The 13,186-nt window shown below is 37.7% G+C and overlaps 1 protein-coding gene across 7 annotated transcripts in view; it reads left to right on the forward strand.

Moving 5' to 3' along the window:
- Positions 1-13,186, forward strand: part of MAPK8 (mitogen-activated protein kinase 8) — a 90,595-nt gene that overhangs the window by 60,164 nt on the left and 17,245 nt on the right. For all 7 annotated transcript variants that reach the window (XM_066349118.1, XM_066349119.1, XM_066349117.1 and 4 more), the window contains one exon: positions 12,121-12,286. In XM_066349118.1, the coding sequence (XP_066205215.1) occupies positions 12,121-12,286 (166 nt within the window). The remainder of the gene's footprint in view (positions 1-12,120; positions 12,287-13,186) is intronic.

A 13,186-nucleotide genomic window follows, 5' to 3' on the forward strand; every position in this document is an offset into this window, starting at 1 on the left:
TCTCTCTCTCTTCTCTCTCTCTCTCCTCTGTTCCTGTCTCTCTCCCTCTCTTAACTATTAATTAATCATATATTGTTTAATTTCCAAAATGTCTGAATTTCCACTTTCCCTTTTTTCTAGCTTGATTTCTTTTTTTTTAAATTAATTTTAATGGGGTGACTTTGATAAATCAGGGCACATATGTTCAGAGAAAACATCTCTAGGTTATTTTGACTTTGATTATGCTGTATACCCCTCACCCAAAGTCCAGTTGTCTTTCATCACCATCTAACTGGATTTCTTTGTGTCCCTCTCCTCCCCAAGCCTCCTCCCTCTCCTCCCCCCCACCCTGTAACCCCCACACTTTTGTCCATGTCTCTGAGTCTCATTTTTATGTCTCACCTTTGTATGGAATCATAAAGTTCTTAGTTTTTTCTGATTTACTTATTTCACTCAGTATAATGTTATCAAGATCCATCTATGTTGTTGTAAATGATCCGATGTCATCATTTCTTATGGCTGAGTAGTATTCCATAGTATATATGTACCAAAGTTTTTTAATCCACTCGTCCACTGATCGATACATGGGCTGTTTCCAGATCTTCGCTATTGTGAACAATGCTGCCATAAACATGGGGGTGCATTTCTTCTTTTAAAACAGTGCTATGGTGTTCTTGGGGTATATTCCTAAAAGGGGTATAGCTGGATCAAAAGGCAGTTTGGTTTTTAATTTTTTGAGGAATCTCCATACTGTTTTCCACAGAGGCTGCACCAGTCTGCATTCCCACCAGCGGTGCAGGAGGGTTCCCTTTTCTTCACATCCTCGCCAGCACTTACTCTGTGTTGTTTTGTTGATGAGCACCATTCTGACTGGTGTGAGGTGATATCTCCGCATCTGCGTCCCAGCCTGACGCTCTATCCACTGTGCCACTGCCTGGTCGTGATATCTCATTGTGGTTTTAATTTGCATTTCTCTAATAATTACTGATGTTGAGCATTTTTTCATATGCCTGTTGGCCATCTGTATGTCCTCTTTGGAGAAGTGTCTATTCATTTCTTTTTCCCATTTTTTGATTGGATTGTTTGTCTTCCTGGTGTTGAGTTTTACAAGTTCTCCATAAATCTTGGCTATTAACCCCTTATCAGACATATTGTCAAATATATTCTCCCATTGTGTAGTTTGTCTTTTTATTCTGTTCTTATTGTCTTTAGCTGTGCAGAAGATTTTTAGTTTGATATAGTCCCATTTGTTTATCCTGTCTTTTATTTCACTTACCCATGCAGATAAATTGGCAAATATATTGCTGCGAGAGATGTCAGAGAGCTTAATGCCTATGTTTTCTTCTAAGATGCTTATGGTTTTACAGCTTACATTTAAGTCTTTTATCCATTTTGAGTTTACTTTTGTGAATGGTGTAACTTAGTGGTCTAGTTTCATTTTTTTGCAGGTAGCTGTCCAATTTTTCCTACACCATTTGTTGAAAAGGCTGTCTTTACTCCAATGTATGCTGTGACCTCCTTTGTCAAATATCAGTTGTCCATAAAAGTGTGGGTTTATTTCTGGGTTCTCAGTTCTGTTCCATTGATCTATATGCCTATTCTTATGCCAGTACCAGGCTGTTTTGAGTACAATGGCCTTATAGTATAACTTGATATCCAGAAGTGTGATACCTCCCACTTTATTCTTCCTTTTCAAGATTGCTGAGGCTATTCATGTTCTCTTTTGGTTCCATATAAATTTTTGGAATATGTGTTCTATATTGTTGAAGTAAGTCATTGGTATTTTAATCGGTATTGCATTGAATTTATAAATTGCTTTGGGTAATATAGACATTTTAATGATGTTTATTCTTCCTACCCATAAGCATGGTATATGCTTCCACTTGTTTGTATCTTCCTTGATTTCTTTTATCAATGTTTTATAATTTTCGAGTACAAGTCTTTAATCTCCCTGGTTAAATTTATTCCTAGGTACTTTATTTTTTTGGTTACAATGGTAAAGGGGATTGCTTCCTTAATTTTTCTTTCTGACAGTTCATTGTTAGTGTATAAATATGCCTCTTTTCTGAGTATTAATTTTATATCCTGCCATTCTTGTTGAATTCATTTATCAGGTCTAGTAGTTTTTTTACTAAGACTTTAGGGTTTTTTATATACAATGTCATATCCTCTGCAAATAATGATAGTTTTACTTCTTCTTTTCCAATTTGGATGCCTTTTATTTTTTTTTCTTGTCTGATTGCTGTGGCTAGGACTTCCAGAACTATATTGAATAAGAGTTGTGAAAGGGGGCACCCATGCCTTGTTCCTGATCTTAAGGGGATTGCTTTTAATTTTTTCGCATTGAGTATGATGTTGGCTGTGGGTTTGTCATAGATGGCCTTTATCATTTTGAGGTATGTTCCCTGTGTTCCCACTTTGCTGAGAGTTTTTTTGATCATGATTAGGTGCTGGATTTTATGAAATGCTTTTCTGCATCTGTTGAAATTATCATGTGGTTTTTCTCCTTCCTTTTGTTTATGTGATGAATCACATTGGTTGATTTGCAAATATTGTACCAGCCTTGCCTCCCAAGAAAATCCTACTTGATCATGGTGTATGATTTTTTTCATATATTGCTGGATCCTGTTTGCTAATATTTTGTTGAGGATTTTAGCATCTATATTCATCAGGGATATTGGACTATAATTTTCTTTCTTTGTGTTGTCTTTGCCTAGTTTTGGAATCAGAATCATACTTGCCTCATAGAAGGAGCTTGGAAGTCTTCCTTCCTCTTAAATTTTTTGAAATAGCTTGAGAAGGATAGGAGTTAGTTCTTCTTTGACTGTTTGGTAGAATTCACTTGTGAAGCCATCAGGCCCAGGACTTTTCTTTTTTGAGAGGTTTTTGATAACTGTTTCAATCTCATTTGTTGTAATTGGTCTGTTTAGGTTTTCTGATTCTTCCAGATTAATTTTTGGAGGATTATATGTTTTAAGGAAATTGTCCATTTCATCTAGGTTTTCTAGTATTTTGGCGTACAATTCTTCATAATATTTTCTTACAATATTTTGTATTTATGTTGTGTCAGTTGTTATTTCTCCACTCTCATTTCTAATTTTATTTATTTGAGTCCTCTCTCTTTTTTTCTTGGTGAATCTGGTTAAAGGTTCATCGATCTTGTTTACCTTTTCAAAGAACCAGCTCCTGGTTTCATTGATCCTCTGTATTGTTTCTTTAGCCTCCATGTCATTTATTTCTGCTCTTATTTTTATTATTTTTTTCTTTCTACTAGCTCTGGGCTTTACTTGCTGTTTTTTTTCTAGTTCTTTTAGATGTAGGGTCAAGTTGTTTATTTTAGCTTTTTCTAACTTCTTGAGGTATGCCTGTAATGCTATATGAACTTCCCTCTCAGTACTGCTTTTTCTGTATCCCATCAATTTTGAGTTGATGTATGCTTGTTATCATTCATTTCTAGGAATTTTTAAATTTCTTCTTTGATCTCATTGTTAACCCATTTGTTATTTAATCAACATGCTATTTAGTTTCCAAATGTTTGAGTATTTTTCAGTTTTTCTGTTGTGGTTTTCTAGTTTCATGCCATTGTGATCAGAGAAAGTGCTTGATATGATTTCAATCTTCTTAAATTTGTTGAGACCGCTTTTGTGCCCTAACGTGGTCTATCCTAGAGAATGTACCATGAGCACTTGAAAAGAATGTATATTCTGCTGCTTTAAGGTGAAAGGTTCTGAAGATACCTATGAAATCGAGTTGATCTAGTATGTCCTTTATGTCTGCTGTTTCTTTGTTAATTTTCTTTCTTGAGGATCTATCTAGTGATGTTAGTGGGGTATTGAAATCTCCTACTATTATAGTATTGCTGTTGATTTCACCCTTTAAATGCATCAAAGTCTGATTTATATATATAGGTGCTCCTATATAAGGTGCGTAGATATTTATAACTGTTATATCTTCCTCTTGAATTGCTCCCTTTATCATTATGTAGTGACCTTTTTTATCTCTTACTATAGTCTTTATTTTAAATTCCATTTTTTCTGATGTAAGTATTGCTACCCCAGGTTTTTTTTTCATTTCCATTGTGTGAAATATTTTTTTCCATCCTTTAATCTTCAGTCTGTGTGCATCTTTTGTCTTAAGGTGTGTCTCTTGTAGACAGCATATGTATGGGTCCTGTTTTCTTATCCACGCAGCTACCCTATGTCTTTTGATCGGATCATTTAATCCATTTACATTTAAGGTTATTATTGATATGTAATTGTTTATTGCCATTTTATTCTTTAAAACTGTATTCCTCTTTTGGTATGTTCTTTTTCTCCTTTGATGTGTTTACAACAGGCCCCTTAGCATTTCTTGCAGCCTTGGTTTGGTTGTAGTGAATTTTTTGAGTTTTTTTTTTTTTTTTTGTCTGGAAAGCTTTTTATCTCTCCTTCAATTTTAAAGGATAGCCTTGTTGGATAAAGTAGTCTTGGTTGTAGGCTCTTGTTTTGCATTACTTTGAATATTTCTTGCCATTCCCTTCTGGCTCAAGTGTTTCTGTTGAGAAGTCGGAAGTCATCTTTATGGGGGCTCCTTTATAGGTGATAGTCTTTTTTTTCTAGCAGCTTTTAATATTTTCTCTTTATCACTTAGCTTTGGTACTTTAATTATGATGTGTGTTGGTGTAGATTTCTTTGGGTTTCTCTTAAATGGAGTTCTCTGTGCTTCTTGAACTTATGAGATGTTCTCCTGCCTTAATTGAGGGAAATTTTCAGGTATGATATGTTTGAACAAAGTCTCTATCCTTTGTTCTTTCTCTTTTTCTTCAGGCAGCCCTATGATGCGGATGTTATTTCTCTTCATGTTGTTACAGGGCTCTCTTAGAGTTTACTTTGACTTTTTGAGTCTCTTTCCTTTTTTCTGCTCTGCTTCCGTGGTCCTCTAACTTGCTGATTTGATTTTCAGCCTCATCCATCCTGCTTTTAATTCCTTCCATTGTGTTCTTCATTTCTGATATTGTATTGGTCATTTCTGACTGATTCTTTTGTATTATTTCAATGTTCTTTTTTATATTTGCTATCTCTTTATTTAGGTGTTTGTAATGACCATCTGTTGTTGTTGAAATATCTTTGAACATCCTAACAATTGTTATTTTAAACTCTACATCTGGTAATTTGATTATGTCTGACTCATTCAGGTCCTTTTCTGGGGATTTCTCTTGATTCATTTGTTTTGCATTTCTCTGCTTTCTCATTTTGTCTGTGTAAAAGAAGGTTTTGGCCACCAGAGTCCCCTGGGTGTGGCCTCTGTGTTCCCTAGGTGTGGTCTGTCTGCAGGCACACCACCCCCTCTGCGGTTGCTGCCTAGGGCATTCAGGTATGGGCGTTGCCGGTACCTGCCCACTGGGGCTGTTGCTGTGGTTTCTGCCTCTCCTTCATGGGAGTGGCTGTGATCTCGTGCTTGGGAGTACAAGCCTCGGTGGCCTTGTCCTTCACCCCGTCCCCAAGGGTGGTGTTATGCTCGGCCCTGAGGACAGGGGTGAGCACCTTTGCTTGGCTGTGGGTCTCCACCTGATTCCGTGCTTTTGCCTTGCCCTTGCAGGAGGATACCGCTTGTGGGACGGCTGCAAGCCTTGGCTCCACAGACCGGGCGGGACTGTGTGCCAATACTCAGTTGCGGTACTCCGCTTGTTCTGAGCTTTTGGCTCCACCCCCGCGGGATGAGCCATCTCTCAAGTCAGGCTACAAGCCTCGGTTCCGCAGGCAGTGCAAGGCTGTGCTCCTGCGCCTTTGCTCAGGGGTGGGTCTCTGCCCCTTCCGGGGCTCCTGCCCTTCCCCCGCAGAGTAGATTGCAGGCAGCCCGCAGCTGGGCTTGACCACTTTAGCAGTCTCCTCCTCCCCAGCCGGGCAGACTGAGCTCACACCTGGGCTTCAGTTGTGGCCAGCAGGCTCCCGCCCTTTCTGACAGAACTGCGCTTCTGGATCCTGCCACTGCCCGCCCTCTGGCAAGCCCTCTGCCGTGTGGGTGGGGCTCTGCAGCTCAGACCCTAAGACTCACTACTGTAGTCCCAAAAACTCCTTCTAAGCAACTCTGCTCTAAGTACAGCAGGGGAGCTTGTTTGGCTGGTGTCCTGCTTCCCTTTGCTGGTATTGCTGATTCCAGGGGAAATATTCACTTCAGATTTGGGGAGTGACTCGTCCCAGAGGTTAGGGTAACTGTCTCTTGAAATGTTTCTCTCTGTGCCTACTAGATTGTACTCTCTTCGTGCTACTCCAGTCCTCTCCTCTCTCCCCATCCTGGGAGCCCCGAGTGAGTGGTTGTGATAGAAGTTTTCTGCGCGGTCCCTTTAAGCAGAATCCTAGGTCTGACAAATCAGTCTCTTTCTCACAAACAGTATCCTATCTTGTTTCCAGCTAAATACTGTCCATATGCTTCTTCTAGGCTCTGGGGCTGCAGGCTGGGGCTTTGTTCCTGGGACTCAGGACACTCCCCTCTCTGCTAAACTCACTTCCCGCCACACAAGTCTCTCCCAGCTGCCATTCACTCGGGGGAGCTGGGCAGCCCTTTCCGTATTTCCGCTTTTCCTACCAGTCTCGGTGTGGCTTCTTCAGTGTTCCTTGGTTGAAGAGTCCTCTTAGTTTAATCCAAAGTTGGTTTTTCCAGATGATGGTTCTTAAAATTAGTTTGTAATCCACTTTGGTTCTGGGAGGTGGAAGTTGGTATGTCTGCCTACTCCATCGCCATTTTGTCTTCCCCTCTAGCTTCATTTCATCAAAGAAGATACTTTGTATGATTTCAGGTTTTTAATTTTTTTAATTTATTGATATTTGTCCTTTTGTTTAACATATAGTCTATCCTAAAGAATATGGCATGTGCACTTGAGAAAAATATGTACTCTGCTGTTTTTGAGAGGTTATTTTATAAATGTCTGTTATGTCTAGTTGGTTTATAGTGTTGTTCACATTCTCTATTTCCTTACTGAGCTTCTGTCTACTTATTTTGTGCATTAGTGAAAGTAAGGTACTGAATATTGTCCTCCTTTGCTCCATGTAACAGTTTTTGTCTTCCAGTCTGTTTTGTCTGATATTAGAACAGCTTTTCCACCTCTCTTTATATTTTTATTTGAATGAAATATATTATTTTTCCATTCTTTCACTTTTAACCTGTTTGTGCCGTTGAAACTAAAGGGAGTCTCTTGTAAACAGTGCAGTAGAATCAAGTTTCTCTACCCCTCCTGCCCTACTCTAGCTTTCAAGTCTACTGCATCTGAGTGTAAAGTCATTACTGAGAAGGGGCAAGTTACTTTGACTATTTTGCTATTTGTTTTCTGTGTATCATTTCGTTTCTCAATTTTTTTTATTACTGCCACTTTGTATGTTGACCATATTTCCCCATGTATAGACATGCCCTTTTTCAAAAAATTTGGTGTCTAAAAACTGGGTGCGTCTTATACAGTTGTTATAGTTTTCTTACTTGCATTTCCTACATTTTTGTATGGATAAGGAGTAGTATGAATTTTATGATGACTAAAATCTGAGTTCAGTAACTTTATGTAATACTTTTTTTTTTCAAATTTCGAGCCCCAAAATTAAGATGCATCTTATATCTGGATGCGTTCTTATACAAGGGAAAATACGATAATTATTTTATTTGCTGTGTACCATTTGATTCTTCTACCTTTTCCTTTTCTGTATTATTTTCAGTCTTAAAGGTAACCTTGGAAATTACAGTTTATTAAACTTCAACTTGTAACAATGTATTTTGAATTATTACCACCTTAACCTCAATAGTATACAAAACCTCTATGCCTGTACAATCTGTCCTTTCCCCTTCATACTGGTGTTGCCACAAATTGCATATTTATATACTGTGTGCTCATTAAGCTAGCTTTGTAATTACTGTCTACTAGAATTGTCTTTAAAATTATATTGAAAAAAAATAGACTGGCCTTTTAATGTACCGATGTAATTACCTTGACCAGTATTCTTTACTTCTTCCTATGACTTCAAGTTGCCGGTTGGTGTTCTTTTATTGCTACCTGAGGGACTCTTTAGCACTTCTCATCAGCAAGTGTGCTAGTGACAGACTTCCTTAACTCTGGTTTACCTCAAAATATCTTAGTTTCTTCTTCACTTTTGAAGGCTAGTTTTGCTGGATTTAGATTGTCCTCTCTTCTTTCAGCACTTTAAGTGTGTCATTTTACCACCTTTTGGCCTATGTGATTTTTATTTATTTATTTATTTTGAGAAATTTAATTCAGTGGAATTATATCTTCCTCTGAGCTACCTTGTGTCAAATAAACTAACTCAGAATAAATATGTATATTTTTGCTCAAAATAACTGTTTTAGGACAATTATGTATCTGAGATATTCAGGCTTATTATTATTATAACTGATTGCTTTGTACAATATATTACATATGCAGCTGCTATAATATTAAGTCTAATGCCTTCTTTAAGCAACATAAGATAAATCCCTTTAAATGGTAGAGTATCTCGTTCTCAACTCATACTCATGTATTACGTGAGGTAGAGCAAATGAGTTAAATTTCTGTGTGTTGTTTGATTCCCTTGTCCTGTGGAACAGGACAGTAGTCCGCCACCATGGAAGTTCATTTGATTTTAGTAAAGTAAAACCTTCCAAATAGAAAATTTCCAGATTAATGGGAATAGCAGGTAATTAGAACAGAAATCACAGGCCAAATGAAAAAAAAAATTTAAGCAGCAAGAAACATAAAAGGGAACATTAAATTACAGAAGACCAATATATAACCTTACCCTCTTGCCTGACCAAGCGGTGGAGCACTGGATAGAGCGTTGGACTGGGACGTGGAGGACCCAGGTTTGAAACCTCGAGGTTGCTGGCTTGAGCGTGGGCTCATCTGGTTTGAGCAAAGCTCACCAGCCTGAGCCTGAAGTCGCTGGCTTGAGCAAGGGGGTCACTTGGTCTGCTGTAGCCCCCTAGTCAAGGCACATATGAGAAAGTAATCAATGAACAACTAAGGTGCCACAACAAAGAATTGATGCTTCTCTCTCCCTGCCTGCCTGTCTGTCCCTATCTGTCCCTCTCTCTGTCTCTGTCACACACACACACACACACACACACACACACACACACACAAAAGAAAGAAAGAAAGATGCCCAGAGCAGGGAGTGTGCCCTCTTCCCAAACCTTCACATGTTTATCATCCCAGAATCCCACTGAGTCCTGTTCTTTTGGGCTATTTTTTTTTAATATTTTTATTTTATTTATTCATTTTTAGAGAGGAGAGAGAGAGACAGAGAGACAGAGGAGAGAGAGACAGAGAGAGAGAAGGGGGGAGGAGCTGGAAGCATCAACTCCCATATGTGCCCTGACTAGGCAAACCCAGGGCTTCGAACCAGCGACCTCAGCATTTCCAGGTCGATACTTTATCCACTGCGCCACCACAGGTCAGGCTCTTTTGGGCTTTAATGGAGGCTTTTTTGCCTCCATAGACATGTTGATAAAATCATTGGCCATTGGTGATTGGACTTAATCTCTAGTCAAGATCTGGGGTGGGGCTGAAAGTTCTAACCTCTACTCACGATGTTGGTTCCCCTGGCAACCAGCCCCCATCTTTTGGGCTTTTCAAAAGTCTCCTCATGAACATAAACTCTGGGGTTATAAAAAGGACTTTTTATTAATAACAAAAAGATACTCCTTTTACAACTTTATTGCTCTTATCATGTAAGAAATAAGAAATTCTAAGGGTTTTAGGAGCTCTGTGTCAGTAATTGGGACAAAGACTAAATATATTTTTATAAATCACAGTATTACAACTAGTTGTAACCCTGAATTTTCAGTGACTTGACAGATTAGGTTTATTTCCAACATTGCATGTGCAGTGCGGGTCATGATAGGTGATGTTGGCATAAAAAACGTCCAAACCTATACGAATTTTGATGAGTTTATTTGAGCCAAACTGTGGGCAATTCTGGGAAGCCAAATCTTGATTGAGAAAATGCTCTGGAAATGGCAGTTTCAGCATTTATTTTATACATCAGAATCAAAAGGGAAGATGTCAAGAGGTTACATAAAATTTATTTGTGATAGATTAGGGAGGCAGGAATGCAAAATAAGACAACAGACAGGCTCAATGAAAGTAAGCATGGACCTTTGTTAGAGAAAAATACCTCCGTAGGATAGGACTACCCACCATGAACTGCTTTTAGTTAGAAAGTTTTAATTTTAGATTATTTTGTGTGGTTACTTTAGGTCTCTGAGTTTGCAAGACCACCATGCAGGCTCACCTGTACTTGACAGGTTCAGCATGTGGCCTGCTTTTTATGTACAGTTAGGATTTTGGGTTACATAGATGCTCAGCAGCTCAGACTGGCAGGTAGTCCTCGATCTATGTTACTAATCACGAAAGCAAGGGAGGAACAGAAGGATGCACTTCTAGTCTTTGTTCCCTCTCACATCTCACTGACTAGAACTAATCACAGCAAGGCTGGTCTACCTACCTACCTACCTACCTACCTACCTAGCTAATTGTGAGGGGGCTGGAAATTCTCTGGAAAGAAGATAGATGTTCTTAAGTTAGTTCCACTTCCTCTGCCACAAATTTATACAAAGGCAGTTCTTCTTATATAGTTAGCAGTGGCTCTAACATCTGAAAGGAACATACTAATATACAAGGATAGATTTCGGGTAATATTCTTTGAGGCATTTTTGTACAGTTTCTTCTTTAAAAATACCTATTTTTAAAGTGTGTTTTGCATTTAATTTTTCCAAAATAAAGTGTTTAAAGTTAGAATCTTACTCCTATATGAGAATGCAGTAGTATAAAGACCCATTAATTCTTAACCATCACAGTAAACGTTGAAGTGGTATCAAAACTTATAATTTTTATTGTTGAACATGCAGTGATACTTGACTGAGATAATGTATTTTGGAAATAGTGGCAACATTATATATACAGAATAGCAATAATGAAAAATTTTATCTTCTGTCTCACTAAACCTGTTAATCTCTAATTTTAATTTGATAAAATCCTTGTGTTATAGATCTTCTAAAGCCATCCATGATTGCCTATAAAAATACGCTTATTTTTTCTGAATATAAACGTTACAGAAGTGATCATTGCCTTTCAGGCTGGCAGGACCAGTAGTGGAATGTGTGTGTGTTGTGGATATGTGCTTGCTTTCATTGGTCTCTTGGTTCAGATAGGTTCCATGGAAGTTAACAGCAAAATGTGTTGAACTTGCAGCCATGAGTGTTTATGCTGCTGCCTCCTTGTAGTGATCATATCCCAGAATTCCTTAAGGTTGGGGTCAGGTGGAAAATTCTTCACAAAGACATTATTTAGTAGCATTCACAGCAAGTAATTTTATAGATTAGTGGCACCAAGACAATGCTGCCCTACCTCTACAGGCAGACAAAATGTTATGAGTAAATTTGGGTGATTTTGGATGGGAAATCAGTGATGGAAGACTGTTAATGACTATTTCAGTCCTTTAGAATTGAACATCTGCCAGTTTGAAAGGTCAATGGCACTTGCTTGGATTGACATAGAATGGCCCATTGTTGAAGTTCATTGTGTCTTTAAAATTAGTTTTTGTTCTGTCTGGGTAATTTAATCAGGTAGAGCGTCATCCCCAGACACCAGGGTTGCGCATCTGATCCCAGCCAGGGCACGTGCAAGAATTGGCCAGTGAATGCAGGGATGGGTGGAGCAGCAAACCAGTATTTCTCTCTCTCTCTTTCTCCCTTACCCTCTCTCCTTTTCTCTCTCTAAAATAAATATTTTTTAAATCATTTTTAAATGTTGGTATTTAATATATAAGTGAATATAAATGTTAGCTTATGGTTCTCTTTTTTACCATATTAGTTCTTAGGTGAACTTTTATATGCCTTTCCAAATCGCTATTACTCCACTTGATTGAAAAATTACTAGCTAATCATAATTTCTAGAAAAATAAATTACTAACTTTTCTAATAACTATATATATTCATAAATTAAAATGCCTTTAAGCTAATTTCCTCAAATGTACCTACTAAGATGAATCTGTGCAGTGATATTAATTATGGTGAGAGATATAAACAATTAGCATGAATTGTTTTACTAGTGATCTAATAACTTGTGAACTGCAAAATATTTGTATATATCATAGCAGTCATTTTTTAATTTTTTTATTTTCAAAGGACTTAAAGCCCAGTAATATAGTAGTAAAGTCAGACTGCACTTTGAAGATCCTTGACTTTGGACTGGCCAGGACCGCAGGAACTAGTTTTATGATGACTCCTTATGTAGTGACGCGCTACTACAGAGCACCTGAGGTCATCCTAGGGATGGGCTACAAGGAGAACGGTCAGAAAACACTTTATTTGAACTACTCTTCTGTTTTATAAGATTGCGTATGTAAATATTTAAGCTGAAGTGCATAGTTAAATATAATATATATATCACTGTTTGAAATGTTTTATCTAGTGTTTGAAAGTAGCTATATATTTTGTCATCAATGGAAAAATGATATATGACCTACTTATTTAAATACAGATATATGACCATCAACACTACCGTTGGATAAAATATTTGTTGCCACGTGAAATTTGCTTTTCTGTAACTTGAAGATGAGTACTGGTAACATAGGCTCAGGAAGTGTACTGTGAACTACAGTCTGTCTTCTGTAGTAATCCTTGTTTGCACTGGTGACATTTGTACCTGTTTCCAACCCCCTGGGACTAAAGTTTAATAGCAGTAGCGCTTAATATAAACTAAGAGCTAAGATGAAGGCATTCAGCAAAGCTGGTGGGTAATTTAGGGGACCTTTCATAGGAAACAGTGTTTCATCACAGCCCAGTGTCCAGCCTGTAAAGAAATGTGTCACTGTGATGTGTGGGATGTTCAGTTACATATGTCAGCAATAGAATCAAGGGTGAAGAAAATTATCAGTCATGTAGTTGATTGAAAAATTACTAGCTAATCATAATTTCTAGAAAAAGAAATTACTAACTTTTCTAATAACTATATATATTCATAAATTAAAATTAATATGTACTTTGTGAATTTTTAAAAAATTAAACATATATAAGGTCTGCCGGAAAGTTCTGTCCGTTTCTATCACAAGTTTCGACACATAAGCACGTTTATTTGGCACATGTGTGCCTCTCTATTTTTATCACTTAATGTATACATACTGACGTAGCAAATTAACTAAAACAAAGTTGATTCACGTTAGTCTTATGTGTAAAGCGATAGTGTACCCTT

This window comes from Saccopteryx leptura, chromosome 9, assembly GCF_036850995.1.
Source record: "Saccopteryx leptura isolate mSacLep1 chromosome 9, mSacLep1_pri_phased_curated, whole genome shotgun sequence".
NCBI lineage: Eukaryota > Metazoa > Chordata > Mammalia > Chiroptera > Emballonuridae > Saccopteryx > Saccopteryx leptura.